General features: G+C 40.5%; 1 protein-coding gene across 1 annotated transcript in view; it reads right to left on the bottom strand.

Moving 5' to 3' along the window:
- Positions 1–19,325, bottom strand: part of AKNAD1 (AKNA domain containing 1) — a gene marked incomplete at its 5' end in the record, with an annotated part of 33,968 nt that overhangs the window by 5,798 nt on the left and 8,845 nt on the right. Inside the window, 3 exons of the mRNA XM_079721508.1 lie at positions 1,866–1,963; positions 5,142–5,227; positions 11,027–11,183. Of these exons, the coding sequence (XP_079577634.1) occupies positions 1,866–1,963; positions 5,142–5,227; positions 11,027–11,183 (341 nt within the window). The remainder of the gene's footprint in view (positions 1–1,865; positions 1,964–5,141; positions 5,228–11,026; positions 11,184–19,325) is intronic.

The raw sequence follows: 19,325 nt of genomic DNA on the forward strand, positions 1-19,325 counted from the left end.
TAACGATGGTGTATAACTTCCAAAATTAGGTCATAAGAGACATTGAAACTTCCATCTCAGTCTTTCTCTTGGATCACTTGCTGGCTGGGGGAAGCTGGCTGCCCTGTCCTAATGACACTCAAGCAGCCTTTTGGTCCACATGGTGAGGAACTGAGACCTCCTGCCAGTGGCCATGTGTGTGAACAATCTTGGAAGCAACTTCTCTAGCCCTAGTCAAGCCTTCAGATGATGGCAGTATTGGCCAACATCTTGACTGCAGCTTCATGAGAGACCTTGAACCTGAACCACCCAGCTAAATGGCTCCCAAATTCCTGACCAGCAGAAACTATGAGATAGAAAATGTTTGTTGTTTTGAGCCATTAAGGTTTGGGATACATCATTACACAGCAATAGATAACACACCAGGCTCTTTGACCCTGGCAAGTCACTTAATTTCGCCAAGCCTCCATTTACTTATCTATAAAATAAAGATAATAATTCCTACCTTACAGGGGTATTATGATAGTCAAGTGATGTATATTATATGTCAACCATTCTCAGTTCTTTGATTTCAGAACACTCTTACTTACACTCTTAAAATTGAGAACCTTGAAGAGCTTTTGCTTATTATAATTTTTATCAAATATCATAATATATGAAATTTTTTATACCTGTAGTAAAAACCCACCCTCCCCTTGCATTGGAGAAGAGCTGTCATACAACATTCAGTCAACTGAATGTGGCTTGGTAGAGAGGCATTTATAAATTTCAAGTCATTTTTGCTGCGTAGAATCATTCAGATTTTCCTAAGACTGAATGGGCAGTCTCAAAGCTTTTTTCTTTTAGAATTTTAAACTGAAGCATTTAAAAAATACTTGGTCATTTAAAAACAGTAATAATCCACTTCATGTTCACAAAATAACATTTTTTATGAAAAATAGCTATTTTTGAAAAAAATCAGTGAGAAAAATGGCAGTGTTTTACGTTTTGGCAAATTTCTAAAACATCTAGCTTAACATAAGGCAGCTGGACTTTATAGCTGTATCTCCATTCAGTCTGTTGCAATATTGTTCTTGCACAGAAAAGAGAGGACCTCACGGCCCCCCAGCGGCCCTCTGACCACACTTTGAAAATCTCTGTTCTGGTGTCTGGTATACAGTAAGTGTTCGATCGATTAAACCTACTATTATTATTAGAAAATGTGTCATCTACAGAGAAGAAATAGAACCAAATGTGACATAACAGGAAGAATACTGAGTTGAAGGAAAAAGCAAGCCTGGTTAGCTCTCTGGCCCCCAGCTTCCTGCTGTATAAACTGGGTAGATTAGGCTCGGGTGCTGATTTTCTTCTCAGGAGCTGCCTAAGCCAGCAGGCCTCAACTCCACCTCTTCCTCACCCAGGGCAGTCCTGCCAGGGGATGTTTTTCTGCTTAAATTATCTTTGGAGAAGGGCCTCTATGACTAAAACTCATTGGATTCCATGCACTGGTGCTCTCTGGGTCTGCTCCCCATTCTAACTTTCTTTGCTCCTATGAAATGTGTATGGACAAGTCAGCAGCAACTCTCCCGTGGCGGGGGAGCTCCCAAGGTGCAGATTACAGGTCATGCTGGGGGGCTGCCACGCAGAACTGAGGCCGCCTCATGACTGAGTCACGGAGCCCTGTGACTCCAGGCAGAGACAGGTGTGGGCACTTTCACCCTGCTTGACCACATCTCATTTGAATCAATTCATTATTAATTCTTTACATTTTGCAACAATAATAATAATAACCAACATGCAACACCTTAGTCTAAGTAAAGCTATTTGATGTGGCACATGGTCTGCTGGCAGTGAGCGGACCCCAAGGAGAGGGATCATGACAACTGGCCCCAGGCCCCTCAATTTACCGAGAACTGAGTCTGGGTGCCGTGCCTTGTCTTGAATGGCAACAGGAAACCTTCCACGGTTGATTCCTCTGTGGCCTTTTTTCTCCATTTTTTGCTTCCTAAAAAAGGTGCATAAAATCCCATAAACTTTTAGTATACTGCTAATAGCGATAGTGAGAGGTCTGGTAAAACTGAAATGTGAAATTTCTTATGTCAGAGCCTGGAATGATGGAGGATGCATGTCATCCTCAACACAGCTATCCCTCTACCTGCCTGTTTGAGAGCTTCCCTGTGAGAAAGTGCACCCAGCACAATTTGGCCTGAAAAGAACATGCATACCAAACATTAAAAGTAAATCTGTTTTGTTTCCCTGAGGATAATATCTAGTCATGATATGCATAAACAATATAGAAATTTGAAGCATGGAATTATAAAATTTGGAGTTTAATTCATTGTCTCAAAATCAGTTCTTATCAGGGGAAGAAGCTGTACTACATGTCAGTACCAGATCACGTGGCTTTGGACCCATAAGCACAAGCTGAGCGATCCGAAAATTCCAGCAAGGTGGATTTTGTCCAGTGTCTACGGGGCTAAAGGCTATGAGAGCATGTGGGGTTAATTTTAGTTGTGCAAGGCCACCAGGGGGCATCAGAAAGATGCCCTACGATTGTCATTTACTGGGACACTTCCTCCGACTTGTCTGTAGCTTCTGTCTCCCTCCTTCACAGAAATTCTAACTCCTCCAAAGGAATTTTAGTTGATAGCAATTCTTAAGAAAGCTCTAGCTCAGCCCCTGGAATACTGTAATAGCCCCTAGGGAACATTGCTCATTCTTAACGTGGAGGGCACCGTGCCCAAGATGTCCTGGATGTAGCCAGTGAGTCAGGAATGAGACTGATTCCCGGGGATGGAGTTTGAGCCTCAGGCCTTGCTTACAAATGTGTGCATGTCCCACTGTGCCTGGGCCTGCTGCTTGTGGAGAGAGGCGCCGTGCTTGGAGTTTGTGAGGTTGGGGACTGAGAAGCCAGGCCCTTTCCCTCTTCTTGGAAAAATATGCTCTCCTCATGAGTCACATATTTTCTCACACCTCATTTTCTGTCTCCACCCTCCTCCTCTGGGGCATTTGAACATCTGCTCTCCAAAGTGGAAAACTTGGATGGCACTCAAGTGAGTTTAGTCCAACACAAGACTTTCTTTTTCTGCCTCTTTTAAACTTCTTTGTGCACTAAAATCTTCTTGCCAAAAACAGCTAGGGGCGGTTCTACTTGAGAAGACAGTTTTTCAACAAGACCAAGTAGCTGAAGTGTACTCTTAAATCCAAAATTCTGCATCAGACATAAAGGGGTAAGCATTTTACACGTAGTATATATGTTATTTATCTGCATATATAAAAATATCCTTCAAACAGTACGTACGTCAGTAGGCTAAATAAAGAACACATCCCATCTGAGAGAGAGCTAATCTTCCAAAAGAGTAAAGAGTATATATAGCCCTCTGTTCAATTAATTCCTCAGGGATGATATAGTCTACCAAGATTTCAATTTATAAATCATGCATATCGCCACATCACACCCCAGCAGTTGATTTACTGTTAGATCTGATTTTACACTTGGTTGTGTTTTGCCTTCCATCTTGTTCATTATAAAAGAGAAAATGTAGTCTAGAACACCAGTCCCTATCTTGGTACTTTAGTGGTTCTGTGAGGTCTAGGCTACGAATTTGGAAGAGAAATATTTAGTACCTTGAAAGCTTAATCAAAATGTTTTTTTAATGTCAAACTATTTTTATTATACTTACTAAAACCTAAAAAAATGTCAAAACATAGGTTTTAATTCAATAAAAAAAAATAGTGGATCTGGGATGACTCAGGGATTTGGCATCATTTGTGACCTCTGTATTGAAAGGAGAGTCAAAGCTGATGACGGACATGTTGGTTTAAAATAATGGTCCACACCAGATGACACACGGATATTTAACCACAAAACCATGCTGTTTCTTTTTTTAGAGGGCTGAAACTCAATAGGACCCTTATGACAAGTGCTCATTCCGTGCTGGCATGCTTTCCAACAGGAAACTTCAGTCTTTCAGACCTTGTCATCTGCCTCTATTAGAATTCATTATGTTCAGGTAATAGTGGTGGCTAAACAGCCCCTCCCTCCTTGCCTCTCCACCTTCCTAAGGTCAATTAGCCAAGTTTTGGCTCCAGTCCACAGTGCCTCTCAAGCCTGGAGGAGGCACCTCTTGCTGACTGATAGAAGCTTCAAATAAATGATTCTGAATCCACGTGGACTAACAGCTGACCAAAGAGTGTTTCAAAACCATTAAGAATTTCTCCTTAGGATTTCACATCTACAGCTTTTTACCCTATTTACAGCTTGTCACCTCTGGAAGATTTCTTGCTGAGGGATGTGGAGAAGTAAACCCTGGGACACGGGATTAGGCTTATTTCCGGTGAGACTGGGGGGCAGAGGTGGGACCCAACAGGGTAATTTTTCATTCATTGTGAGGAGAGAGTAGTGAGGCTGCGAGCTGGTACACAATGATGTATAATAATCTCCCACGTGGGCAAGGTTCAAAGGGAGCCTAAAGGCCAAACCACCCTCCATACGCTGTGGTCATGATTCTTAACCAAGAGGCCTATCATAATCATCTGGGGAGATTTAAAAGAAAGATTCCCGGGCTTCCCTGGTGGCACAGTGGTTAAGAATCTGCCTGCCAATGCAGGAGACACGGGTTCGAGCCCTGGTCCGGGAAGATCCCACATGCTGCAGAGCAACTAAGCCCGTGCACCACAACTACTGAAGCCTGCGCGCCTAGAGCCCGTGCTCCGCAACCAGAGAAGCCGCCGCAATGAGTAGCCCGCGCACCACAATGAAGAGTAGCCCCCGCTCGCCGCAACTAGAGAAAGCCCGCACACAGCAACGAAGACCCAACGCAGCCAAAATAAACAAACAACAAGTAAATAAATAAATAAAAATTAAAAAAAGATTCCCACCAGGGCTTCACCCCGGGGAGGCTGATACTGTAGGTAGGGCTGAGGCATGTGCATTATTTTCAAGTCCCCTGGTAAGGCTGATGCTTTCCGCAGTTGAGAGCCGCTGCTAGAGGGATTTGTCATTTGGGAGGGAGACCGGGCTGCGTGTCCAGCCCTGAGGTCTGTGATTCTATAACTCGGCCCATAACTCGGCCCGTGGCTGCTGGCACCAGTTCAGTTAGTTGATGCCCATCCTCACTGGAGTTACTATCCCAGGACCGGCTCCCACCCACCCTGGGAATTTAGCAGCTGGAAACCCTCACCATTCAAGGACTTGGTGGCAGAAGGCACAGCTTGCACCGGTCGTCTCCGCACTGTCCTGCCTCCCCGAAGCATTGTTGGGCTCCTCCTGCACCACAAAGCACACGAAGATGTGGATGCGACCAAGGAAGTGACTCACCCCTCGGCTGCTCAGGCACAGCCCAGGAAGCCGCGCGGACCCCGCCAAACTCACCATCTCAGGACTCCTCCACTCTGATTTCTGGCTCAGTGGGGCCTGTGCTGTAACGGCCTGGGGCTTAGAGAAAGAAAGCTTCCACCCTGCCTTGACTTCCTTCCTTCTCCAGACATTTAAAAATCTAGTACAGATGAGAGAATACTCTCTCCACCCTGTTTTCTCTTTCCTTTAGTTTCAAATTACACCAAGCTCCACCAGAGGATGAACCAATTTAAGATGATTTTTAAATCCTTCAATCTGACCACTGGTTAGCAGAATCTAAAAGCCTTTCCAAAGCAATGTATTCAACTATGAATTAAAACAAGGTTTAGGGACTATCTCGAGGCCTAAATGATTGTTTATATGTCCCTTGTTTAACACACACAAAAAATCACACTGTGGAACTGAAAAGGCTGACACCACCCTTACTATGGTTTTACCCTTTATGTAAACAGAAAATAAACGTACTTTTCTCACCATTTTAAACAATAGTGAGAAATAAGCATCACTGTACAGACAGCTTTTTCTATATTTTGAATTACTTCATTAGGAAATGTCTGGGTCGAAGGTTGTGAAAGTGCTTGTGTGATGACACGTGTGGCCTAATTGCTTTCCACCAAAGCTGTACGAATTACAGAGCCGCCATCAACGTTGGCGGCTCATTTGTCTACACCTTCCTCTGCATCAGGAGTTATCCCTTAAAAATGTTCTTGTTAATTTAAAAAGCAGGGGTGGCTCCTTGTGTTATTAACATTTCCTGTTATTAAAGGAGATAAACATTTCCCCATATGTTTATTTATTGGTTGTATTTCCTACTTGTGACTTTTAGTTTTGATCTTTTATCCATTAATTTTTTGGAGGGTTTCAGTGTTTAACCATTTGTTGATTGCTCCTTGTGCAAAGTACCTCTCATATCACCTCCTTTATCCCTTACCACCTTCCTGGCATGTCAATCCCATTTTAGTGATGAATAATCTGCGGCTCAGAGAATTTAAGCAGCTCGTCAAGGTCACACAGAGTGAGTGGCAGAGCTGGCCTTTGAGCCTTTCTCCGTACGCCTGTGTCCTTAACCACAGAGCTACTGCTCCTTCGTGCCCTTGTCAGAGCAACTTTGTATGATAAAAAATCTTAATTCTGAACAGTGTTTGCTCTTACTATTTTCCAAGTTGTCTGCCTTTCTTAAAAAGACTTACTGTGGTTTCAGTTTTGCAAACATTAGTTGAAATGTTGACATTGTCAAAGAGGTGGTGGAAAAAAAAAAAGTGGTGGAAATGGCCAAGAAACATATGAAAATGGGTAAATTTCACAAATAGTCAAAGAAATACAAATTAACACAATGAGATATCAGTTTTCATTTATCACTTTAGCAAAGGTTGGAGAGAAAAAGAAAAGAGATACCCTGGTTTGGCTCAGGTTGGAAGGCACCTTCATTCCCAGGCACTGTTGTGGGCACCACTTTGCTAAAGGCCAGTTTATCCAAATTTTCACTGTGTATCTTTTGAACCATTAGCTGCAATCCTAGGTTTTTATTCAAAGGAACTAATCAACTATGGCCAAAGGTTTGCATATAAAATGATTTTACTGAAGCAGTGTTTCTACTATCAAAGAAGTGGAAAAAACTAAATGTCCATCAATAAGGGATTGGTTTAATGAATCAGGGTACACCCATACAATGAAATACAATGCAGTCCTTAAAAATGAAGCTGTAGGTTTATTCAATAACTTTTGAGAGGCCCACAATATAATGTTAGATGTAAAAAGCATATCCTAAAACAATACATGTATGGGGACTTCCCTGGCAGTCCGGTGGTTAAGACTTCGCCTTCTAATGCAGGGGGCGCGGGTTCAATCCCTGGTGGGGGAGCTAAGATCCCACATGCCTCTCAGCCAAAAAACCAAAACGTAAAACAGAAGCAATATTGTAACAAATTCAGTAAAGGCTTTAAAAATGGTCCACATCAAAAATTCTTTAAAAAGCCCCCAATACATGTATGATCTCATTTTTGTAAAAATGTGTATGTGTATCAGAGAAGAAAAAAGACCAGATATACACTAAAATATTAGCAATGGTTTTCCTGTCAGTGAAATGTTCCTCTGTGTACTTTTCTCTATTTTCTGATTTTTTTGCAATAAGCCTGTATCGCTTTTATAATTTAAAAAATAATGAGGGTTTTTTTGCTTCATTTTTCCCCTGTGTTTTCTTTTATTACTTCTGGGCCTTCAGGGAGTATCTCTGCACTTCACAGTTAAGGCAGATTTACATTAGCAGAATGTAGGGGGGGTGCCCTCCACATGAACTGGGAGACCTGGGATCCAGTGTCTCCTGTCATTTGTGCTGGGCAAATCTCTTCACCTTTCTAAGCTTCCAATTTTTCTTCTGCAAAAAGTCTATGCAAACAGCAAAACTCCGAACCAACAGAATTTTTACTGTTTATTGCTTATTATAATTTTGTCATTATTATTTTAGACCCAGGGCTTTTAATCCCAGTATTTCCAATTCCTTTATAATGAAATCATCTCAAAGTGTGGTCCCCAGACCAGCAGCATTGACATCACCTGGGAGCTTGTTAGAAATGCAGAATTGCAGGCGCACTCCAGACCTACCGAATCAAAGCCAGCATTTCAGTAAGATCTGCAGGTGAGTCCATGGCAGGCTGCAGTTGCAGAAGCCCTGATCTAGAACAGGTACCTCAGGCAGGTTTCTCCTGAGATTTGAAAGAGTGGAGAGGGTTAGCAATACAGGCAACTCTCACCAGCACTAACACCCAGGGCGCCAGTTAGTATAAGAGCCAAGTGAACTTAATTATGCCAATTTCAGAGTCACGTTCAGCCATACTGGTTGGTTAAAGAGCCAAGGCAATGAACTGAGCCGAGCCGGGACGGGGCTGCAGGGCATTACTCCGGAAGCCGAAGACAACCTCTTGGCCATTTGATCTGGTTAGTCTAGTTTTGTTTTGTTTTGTTTTTTTTTAAAGCAGTTTGAATTTTAGAGTCAGTTCTTGAGCTACCTGGGTGCCCCACTTTGGGGGATTATTTGGCTTTTGTTTAATCTGGTGAAGAGTCACTGGGAATTTAATTTCAGCACTCCTGGGACAGTGGGACCAAGTGACCACTTGCCCTTCTCCCACCCTCCCTCCCCTGGGCGTCTCTACGGAGAGAGGGCCCCCAAGGAAGCCAGGCTCCCGGAGGTGGAAGCGGTGGTCCAAGTCCACCTCTTCCTTCTCGGACCCGCGGGAGGGGCCCGTCGCTGCCCTCTTTGCTGGGCTGTGGGACCAGCCTGTCAAGTTCCTTGGAAGAGGGGGCCTCCTGTGTCTGTGCCGGCGGTGGGGGGCGGGCGGCGCCCTGTGCCCTCTCACCCACATGGCCCCGGTGCCACGCAGGACGGCCAGGGTGCTCCTTGGGTAACTGGGGAGCCGCATAGAGGGACTTGCCATTAGGGCTGCTGTTGCCCAGGAGGTGACTCAAAATCGGTTCTGCATTTCCACACCACCCCTAAGGCATCATCACATCCTGCCTGGAGTCCCTTTCCCCAGACTCCTCACCTAGCTACCTCCTTCTTATCCCCCAGTACTCAATTCAGATCGCACCTCTGACCCTACCCTCCCACTGTGAGTTACTTGTGGTCATCACCTAATTGTCACGGTACCTAACACCCAGGTAATGTGCTTACTGTGAGCCAGGCCCTGCTTTTTTTGTTTTGTTTTGTTTTTTTTGTTTTTTGCGGTATGCGGGCCTCTCACTGTTGTGGCCTCTCCCGTTGCAGAGCACAGGCTCCGGACGCGCAGGCCCAGCGGCCATGGCTCACGAGCCCAGCCGCTCCGCGGCATGTGGGATCTTCCCGGACCGGGGCACGAACTCGTGTCCCCTGCATCGGCAGGCAGACTCTCAACCACTGCGCCACCAGGGAAGCCCTAGGCCCTGTTTTAAGTACGTATATTAACTCATTTAAAAGTCCTAATAATATCATTAAAATTTCTAAGAAGCTGCCAGGTGAAGCCAATGCTGCTGGTCTGGGGACCAACTTTGAGATATTTCATTATAAAGGAATTAGAAATAATGGAATTAAAAACCCCTGGGTCTAAAATGATAATGACAAAATTATAGTAGACATAATAGTTCCGTTGGTTCAGACCTTTACAGTTTGCAAAGACTTTTTGCTAAAGAGGAGTTGGAAGCTTAGGCAGATATTATTATCCTCACTTTATACAGGAGGAAACTGAGGCACAGAGAGTTTATATAACTTTCTTAAGGTCACAAAGCTGATTAATGACAGAGCTCATATTGATATTTGAACCCAGGCAGTCTGGCTTCACAGTCCTAAGGAATGCATTATTATTTGCACCTACATAGCACTTTTAACATTCTGTAATTCCACGTTAATTTTATCTGTTCGTTGTATGTGTCCCTCATGGAAATGTAAGCATCTTGAGGGCAGGTGGTTTGTCTACCTTGTTTATATTGTATCCCCAATACCTAGGAAAGTGCCTAGCATTTAGCAAGAAATATTTACTGAATGAATGGTTAATATTAGAGGTAGACTCTCTTTTCAGGGCTATTTATCACAAAGTTATAGAGTCCTCATCACCTCACAACAGTTGCTATACACTTGGGACCAGTTAAGAAGAGCAAACCCAGACCTGAGGGGAGTGCTGAGCAGGAGCCTGGGCTGCCTCACTAGGCTCACTCACACCATGTTGAAGCTAATTTCGGTTCAGGACTAGAGAGAGAACCAGCTGCGAACCTTGAGGATCATTTGTTAAATCCACAGTGGCGCAGAATTTACTATACTGAGTATTCACTCCATACCAGGCATTCAGTCAGTTGTTCAGGCTACAAAGATGGGTACAAAGGCACAAGGACAAATGAGACATGATGCTATGGGGGCACAGAGGCTGGGGTGAAGAATCCTGCCTGGAGTGGGCGGCTATGCATCAAGCTTATATAAATGGTCTAACTCTGAAGATGGGCCTTGAATGAATGGGATTTTGCCAGGCAGGTAAGTGTTTTGAGGAGGCAAACATACTTGTTTGGAAGGGCTAACATTTATATAATCTTCAATATCCTGTCCTAAACTCTGACAAAAACCTATTCAAGTTTTGAATAACAGCCACGGGCTGTGTCTTCAAATACAGTCAACTTAAGGCAATTATCCAGATGATACCATTTGTCAGAATTTTCATGTATTCTGAAATGTTCTGATAGTTGAGGTTACAAAAAGTAATATAGAAAGACACTGGTAATTGGTTTGAATTCCTGGTTTTGCATATGTAGACAATCCAAAAGAATTTCACTTGAGAGAAAGAAAATGTAGAAGTGGACTCCTGAGAAATGTTTCTTTCACTGAGTGTGTTATTCTTTATGTAGTAGAAATAGTACAAAACTATTAAGAAGAAAAATTATTTCTTCCAGGCATGCAAGATCTACAAAAAATGTTACTATTCATCCAGAAGAGATAGCTCTTTAGCAGTTCATCAATTTAAGCTGCATTGTTACATCCTAAACCAATAAGATATTTCAAAAACCAGCACTTGAAATAGCTTCTAATTCTTAAAAGCTGGTTCCACTTTAAATAATATGATTCATAGGCCTTTGGAAAGTTAAATTTTCATGAAATGTTAAGATAGAATTCAGTTATTCCATTAATTAGGATTCTATAAATACATAAAAACCATTTTTCTTGGCATGAAATTAGGCTGTAGGCTGCTATATTACCTCATTTGAGGATGGAGAGGATGTGGATGACAAGTCGTCCAGGTTGATTTGAGAACTCATGGGAAGAGAGACAGCTGAAATATATTTGCCTTTATTAATTTTCTCTTTAAAATCTTCAAGTAGCATCTCCAACGTGAAGATTTCACTTTCTACTTTTCTAGGTAAATATAAACACACAGGCATCTTATTGAGTATGCAGTCAACATTCTAATTAGTAACAACAGTTCTTGAATATAACATTGATCTACATTTTTAATGCCGTCTATCTTCAGACAGGAAGGATAATGGACACCTGCCCTGACAGGCATCCTGTTTATAGTTTCACTCCAAAGGCCTGGGCTCTAATACTCAATTTTTTCTTCCAGTTTTATTGAGATATAATTGACATACAGCACTGGACAAGTTTAAGGTGTACAACATAATGACATGACTTACATACAACATGAAATGATTATCACAACAATTTAGTGAACATCCATCATCTCACATAGATACAATATTAAAGAAATAAGAAAAAAATTTTTTCCTTGTGATAAGAACTCTTAGGATTTACTCTCAACAACTTTCATATATAACATACGGTAGTGTTAATTATATTTATCATGTTCTATATTTCTAATTCTCATTTTGTTATTCATTAGCTGTGTATCCTTTGGCAAATCACTTAATCTTTCTGTGCCTCCAATGTCTCAACTATAACATGAGATAACAATACTTTGCTTATCTGAATCTGATTATTTTGAGGTCCCTTACAGTTCTAAGAGCTATGATTCTAGGAAAATAGTGATTTATATCAACTGAAAATGAATGATATGAAAAATCTGAATAACTTAATTAACAAGCTTGATCCATAGGTATATGTACATATAGGTATGTGTGTATTTATGTACATGCATATATAAATATAAATATATATTTTGCCCCCAAAGAATTAATTTTCCTCAAATTCATTAAATTTATAAAAATTTATCTCATATTACTCCACAAAGAAAAATCTCAACAAATTCCAAAACATTAAAAATTATACCAGTTCTTTCCCATTAAGATCAAGAACAAGGCAAAAATATTCCTTCTCACCACTCCTATTCAACATTGTACTTGAAGTCCTAGCTAAAACAACAAGACAAGAAAAGGAAAGAGAAGGTATACACATTGGAAAGGAAGAAATAAAATTGTCTTTGTCCACAGATGACATGATCATCTGTGTAGAAAATTAGAATCAACAAAATACTTCTGGAACTAATAAGCAATTATAGTGAGGTTGCAGAGTACAAGGTTAATATATGAAAGTCAATCTTTTAATGAACAAGTGGAATTTGAAGTTAAAAACATAGTACCATTTACATTAAGATCCAAAAAAATTAAATACTTAGGTATAAATCTAAAAAAAATGCACAAGAGCTATATGAAGAAAATTACAAAACTCTGATAAGTGAAATCAAAGGACTAAATAAATGGAGAGATAGTCCACATTCATGGATAGGAAGACGCAATATTATCAAAATATCTGTTCTTCCCAACTTGATCTATAGATCCAGTGCAATCCTAGTAAAAATCCCAGCAGCTTCTTTTGTGGCTATTGACAAACTGACTCTAAAGTTTATATGGGGACTTCCCTGGTGGTCCAGTGGTAAAGAATCTGCCTTCCAATGCAGGGGACTTGGGTTCGATCCCTGGTCAGGGAACTAAGAACCCACATGACGTGAGGCAACTAAGTCTGCCACAACTACTGAGCCCACATGCCTCAACTAGAGAGCCCACACGCCACAACTAGAGAGAAGCCTATGCCACAATGAAAGATCCCACATGCCGCAACTAAGACCTGACACAACCAAAAAAATAAATAAAATAAATATTTTTAAAAATAAAGTTTATATGGAGAGACCAAAGACCCAGAATAGCCAACATGATATTGAAAGATAAGAACAAAGTTGGAGGACTCAACTTCAAGACTTACTAGAAAGCTACAGTAATCAAGGCAGTGTGGTATTGATGAAAGACTAGACAAATAGATCAATGGAGCAGAATAGACAGCCTACAAATAGACCTACATAAAATTAGTCAACTGATATTTGACAAAGGAGTAAAGGTGACACAATGGAACAAAGATAATCTTTTCAACAAATGGTGCTGGAACAACTGGACATCCATGTGCAAAAAAAAAAAAAAATGAATCTAGACACAGACCTTACACTCTTCACAAAAATCAGCTCAGAATGGATCACAGACCGGGAATAGAAGGATCATGTTTATGTATAGAATGAGTTGGGAAATTTTCCCTTTTCTTTTTATGTTCCAGAAGAGTTATTTAAAGTCTTTGTTGAATTTACCCATAGTCCCACTTGGATTTGGTACCTTTTGGGGGTTTGACTGTTTACAGTCTTTTCTATTTTTCTCTGGTTATTAGTCTTTTCAGATTTCCTACCTCTTTTTGAGTAGAGTTTAATAATTTATATTTTCCTAGAGATTTGTCCATTTCATCTAGATTTTAAACTGTGTTGATATGAAGTTGTCCAATCCCATTTGATCTAAAAGTTTTATTCTGATATTTTTCCTTTCTCATTCTTTATGTTATTTATGCTTTTCAGTCAGACTTTCCAGTGGTTTATTTTATAGATATTTTCAAAGAAAATGTTTTATTGATCAAATTATTTTAAATTTCATTTATTTCTCCTTCCTTTTATGAATCTCTTCCTTTTGGGGGGTTTATTTTGCTGTTCTTTTTCTGCCTTCCTGGTTGGAATACTTAGTTTATTGGTTTTGAACTTCCCCCCCTAATAAATGCATTTTAAAACTATAAATTTTCTTCAGAGTACTGCTTTAGCTACATTACATTGGTTTTCATGTTATTTTCTCATTTATTATTGACTTGTAGATTATTCCTAACATCCATTTTTATTTCCTATTTAACACAAGAATTATTTAGATGAGTGTTAAAATTTTCTGATTAGATTTTTACTATCTTTTTATTATTAATTTCCAGTGATCAGAGAATGTGAGTGGTATAATTTTTTAATACCTTTTTTAGAGAAGTTTTAGCTTCTCAGCAAAACTGAGAGGAAGATACAGAGATTTCCCATATACCCCCTGCCTCCACACATACATAACCTCCCCCATTATCAACATCCCCACCAGAGTGGTACATTTGTTATAATTAATGAACCTATATTGACACATCATAATCACCAAAGTCTATAGTTTACATTGGGATTTACTCTTAGTATTGTACATTCTATAGGTTTGAACAAATGTATAATGACATGTGTCCATGTTTATGATATCATACAGAGTATTTTCACTGCCTTAAAAATCCTTTGTACTCTACCTATTCAACCCTCCCCCCACCCTAACCCCTAGCAACCACTGATCTTTTTGTTTTTGCCAGTTTTGCCTTTTACAGAATGTCACATAATTGGAATCATGCAACATGTAGCCTTTTCAGATTGGCTTCTTTCTTAATAATATGCATTTAAGTTTCGTCCATGTGTTTTCATGACTTGATAGCTCATTTCTTTTTAGCACAAATAATATTCCATTGTACGGATAGACCACAGTTTATTAGTGCAGTTCATCTACTGAAGGACATATTGGTTGCTTCCAAGTTTTGATGGTTCTGAATATAGGTTCTTGAAATATCCACATGCATGTTTTTGGACATAAGTTTTCATCTCCTTTGTGTAAATATCAAGGAGCATGATTGATGGATCATATGGTAAGAGTATATTTAGTTTTGAAAGAAGCTGCCAAACTATCTTCCAAACTGGCTGTAGCATTTTGCATTCCCACCAGCAATAAAGCAGAGTTCCTATTGCTCTACATCCTCACCAGCATTTTGTGTTTTTAGCATTCCAGATTTTGGGCATTCTAATAGTGTGTAGTGGTATCTCATTGTTGTTTCAATTTGCCATTTCCCTGATGATATATGATGTGGAGCATCTTTTCATATGCTTATTTGCCATCTGTATATTTTCTTTTGGTGAGGTGTCTGTTAAGATCGTTAGTACATTTTTTAATGGGGTTTTTTTTCTTACTGTTGAGTTGTAAGAGTTCTTTGCATATTTTGGGTAACAGTCCTTTATGAGAAGTGTCTCATCTTCTCATTCTTTTTACATTGTCTTTTGCAGAGCAGAAGTTTTTAATTTGAAGTCTAGCTTATCAATTATCTCTTTCATGGATGGTGCCTTTGATATTGTATCTCAAAAACCATCACCATAAAAAAGGTCATCTAGATATTCTCCTATGTTATGTTCTAGGGGTTTTATGGTTTTGCCCCCCAAAAAGCACCAAATCCAAGTGGGATTATGGGTGAGTTTACCAAAGACCTTAACTAACTCTTCTGGAACATAAAAAGAAAGGGGAGGGCTTCCATGGTGGCGCAGTGGTTGAGAGTCCGCCAGCCGATTCAGGGGACACGGGTTCGTGCCCCGGTCCGGGAAGATCCCACATGCCGCGGAGCAGCTGGGCCCGTGAGCCGCGTCCGGAGCCTGTGCTCTGCAACGGGAGAGGCCACAACAGTGAAAGGCCCGCGTAACGCAAAAAAAAAAAAAGAAAGGGGAAATTAACTGATTCTATAGATAAACATTAGGATATTTATTAATATATTTCACTAGATTCATAAAGGAGATTAAATAGATTTCTAAACCCCACTTGATTAAACTTTTTCCTAAATTTAAAAATATCTAATTCTAGTAAGCTAGGAATAGATGGAAACTTTCTCGATAAAGCTTATCTACTTGAACCTACAGCAGTCATTATACTTGGAAGAATTCCCAATACCATTAGGAACATGACAAGAATGATTGTTTTCACTAGTATTATTCAATGTTTTTTGGGAAAACCTAGCAAATGAAATAAAGCAATAAAAAGAAATGTGATATAGAAAAGTTGGTGGGAAGAAAAGATATAATGTATAAATATTTAAGGGGAAAAGCTAAGTTGAAGGGAACTATTATTAGTTTCTGATTGTCATACCTAAAAACTAAGACAGTCAACTGAAAATCAATGAAATAGTAAGAACAACATTGTGTCAGTTAGCCCCGTATAAGTTAAACATACAATTTTCTTTATTTCCTGTATATGGATTAGAGAAAACATCTATTAACAACACACAGAGGGACTTCCCTGGTGGTCCAGTGGTCAAGAATCTGCCTTCCAATGCAGGGGACTTGGGTTTGATCCCTGGTCTGAGAATTAAGATCCCACATGCTGTGGGGCAACTAAGCCTGCGCGCCACAACTACTGAGCCTGCCACACTCTGGAGCCCATGCACCACAACTAGAGAGCCAACATGCCACAACTACTGAGCCCACGTGCTCTAGAGCCCATGCCACAAATAGAGAGAAGCCCGCGTGCCGCAACAAAGAGTCCATGCACCACAGTGAAAGATCCCGCATGCCGCAAGGAAGATTGCACGTGCTGCAACTAAGACCTGATGCAGCCAAATAAATAAATTTTTTTAAAAGGTATGTGTATAATCTTGACTCTTAAAAAAAAACACAGAAAAAGTATAAAATAGCTAAGAACAAATTTGAAAAACATGTAAAATCTACATGAAGAAAACATGCTGGGGATGTTTTCATGGGAATGGGATGGGAATACTCATTGCAAAAATTTTAATTTTTCCTGAACTGATCTGTAAATTCAACAAAATCCTAAACAAAATTCAAATGGAATTTTATTAAAGAAATTTGGTTCCTAAAACTATATTTCTCAATAAAGGTGACTCTATCAATGAAAACAAAAGAAATTTGCTGAGCTGATTATAAAGTTTATTAGTAAGAAGAGTGTACAAGAATAGCTAAAGAAAGTTTAAAAATAAGAAATATTTTAAAATATACACTAACCTATAGTAATTTAGAACTATGTGGTTAATGTAGAAATAGAAACAGAACAATGGGGAGGATAGACCCAATCCCATGTACACATGGGGGTTTTGTATATGATAAAAGTGGCTTTGTAACCACTGTACCACCAGGGAAGTCACAGACCTACTTGAGAATGGACTTGAGGATATGGGGAGGGGGAAGGGTAAGCTGTGACAAAGCAAGAGAGAGGAATGGACATATATACACTACCAAACGTAAGGTAGATAGATAGTGGGAAGCAGCCACATAGCACAGGGAGATCAGATCGGTGCTTTGTGACCACCTAGAGGGGTGGGATAGGGAGGGTGGGAGGGAGGGAGACGCAAGAGGGAAGGGATATGGGAACAGATGTATATGTATGACTGATTCACTTTGTTATAAAGCAGAAACTAACACACCATTGTGAAGCAATTATACTCCAATAAAGTTGTAAAAAAAAAAAAAAAAGTGGCTTTTCACCAGTGGGGAAAGGCTGCCCTATTCAATGAGTGGTGGGACAAAGATCTAAACATGGAAAACCAGACTGATAAGTAAAATATAGGAAAATATGTTCTAGTCTGGCAGGCAGAAGGGAATTCATCAGGTGACAAGGAGAGACTGAAAATTTAAAGGAAGTGAAATGATGGAGCAAGGCCTCAAGGTAGTGGGAAGAGATAGGCTCAAGGACCAAGGCTGGAGAGGTTGGAAGGTGAGTGAAGGAAGAAAGAGGAGGTGAAAACATGCAGATCTGGAGGTGGAGAAAAGACATTTTTTGAGGGAATTTGTGATCTTCTCTGTAAAATAGAAGACAAGAGTGTATGCTGATAGTATCAGGGAGGAGGGATTGATGGAGGCAGAACCCCATGTCTTGACTCCTTGGCTTCTGGTGCTAGTGTGTGAAAGAATCAAATGACCATCAGACTACATTCTGACAAACAAGATACATGAAATCCAAACAATGTTTTTGAATATTACCTTTCAAAGGCAATAATAAGAAGGTTTTAATGAGAGCACAATAGCTGACTTAAGCAATTAGCCAATTAATTTGCACAATTCTTTCCTTTACAGAAAGCCATCAACAAAAGCCTTTGGACCCATCATTTAGAAGGTTCTCGACACACCACGACCTCAAGTATTGGGCTGGGTTCTGCTCTTTGCCACATTTTGCCCATTTGAGAACAAGAGGAGCTGAGCACACTTGGCTTGTTCTGAGGCAGTTCTGAGGTGAGTTTTGGGAGAGGCTGTGTCCTTCCCTTGCCCCAGTGTTGAAAGCTTCTCCTGTATATGGGATATAATTGCAGTTGAAACTCTTGATTTATACTGGGGCCAGGCGCAGTGTGGGTGGAACTAGGATATAAATAAGGCATTGCATAACTTTGGTCTTAATGCGCACAGAGGCCTGTCTTTAAGACGACTGCCAAAACAAGTGGGATTTCTTGGAAAATAAATATCCTTACTCTATTAGTTTTTAAACAAATAGTGAAAGCATGTGGAGATCCTTTTTTCCAAGAAAAAAAAAAGCCTTTGGGGGGGAAAAATCAATATTAAAACCTCATCCTTGCTGTCTAATTACTCAGTATTGAAATAACAATAGACAGAGATTTCATTCATTTTGAAGAAGTAATACCTCAGGACGCTAGTGCCAAAATATAAACCATTAAAATATTTTGGCATCAAGAATGAATTCGTGTTAAAATGCTATGAATAGAAAGAGCTGAACTTACAAATACTAAGCCTACTAAATGGGTTCTTTAAATTCATCCCAGGAAATTATATGGAAACAATCCTAGCCTTGAGTCCTGGACTACATGTTAAAATTATTTAGATTGGGGCTTCCCTGGTGGCGCAGTGGTTGAGAGTCCGCCTGCCGATGCAGGGGACACGGGTTCGTGCCCCGGTCCGGGAGGATCCCACATGCCGCGGAGCGGCTGGGCCCGTGAGCCATGGCCGCTGAGCCTGCGCGTCCGGAGCCTGTACTCCGCAACGGGAGAGGCCACAATAATGAGAGGCCCGCGTACCGCAAAAAAAAAAAAAAAAAAAAAAAAAATTATTTAGATTGGAAAGAGAGGGGCATGGTGCCATCAGAATGGCCAGCTGGAATCTTCATTCAATATGATTGTGCACCCAAGTTTCTAATGTGAATTAATTCAGGAATCATTTGACTTCAAGCTTTAACATTTTGCCTTTATCAGGATTTGTGGGTCCCTTACCCCAACACTAACCAATGTAACAATGATTCATTCCTGCCTGCTGTCTCTTTGGAATTGTCTGTGCACCAGGAAAAAGAGGGACAGAAAAGAAGAACCAGGCAGGGGAAATAAAGGCAGGAGTGGGATGAAGGAGAGGACAGGACAGGAGGAGCTTGGAGAGGAGAGGGTCCTCTGGGGTTAACACGTGAGCCTTTCTAGGGTTTCTTGTACTCTTCTGAGTCTCAGAACCAATTATAATGACATCCA

This window comes from Hyperoodon ampullatus (assembly GCF_949752795.1).
Source record: "Hyperoodon ampullatus genome assembly, chromosome: 2".
In the NCBI taxonomy this organism is placed as follows: Eukaryota; Metazoa; Chordata; class Mammalia; order Artiodactyla; family Ziphiidae; genus Hyperoodon; species Hyperoodon ampullatus.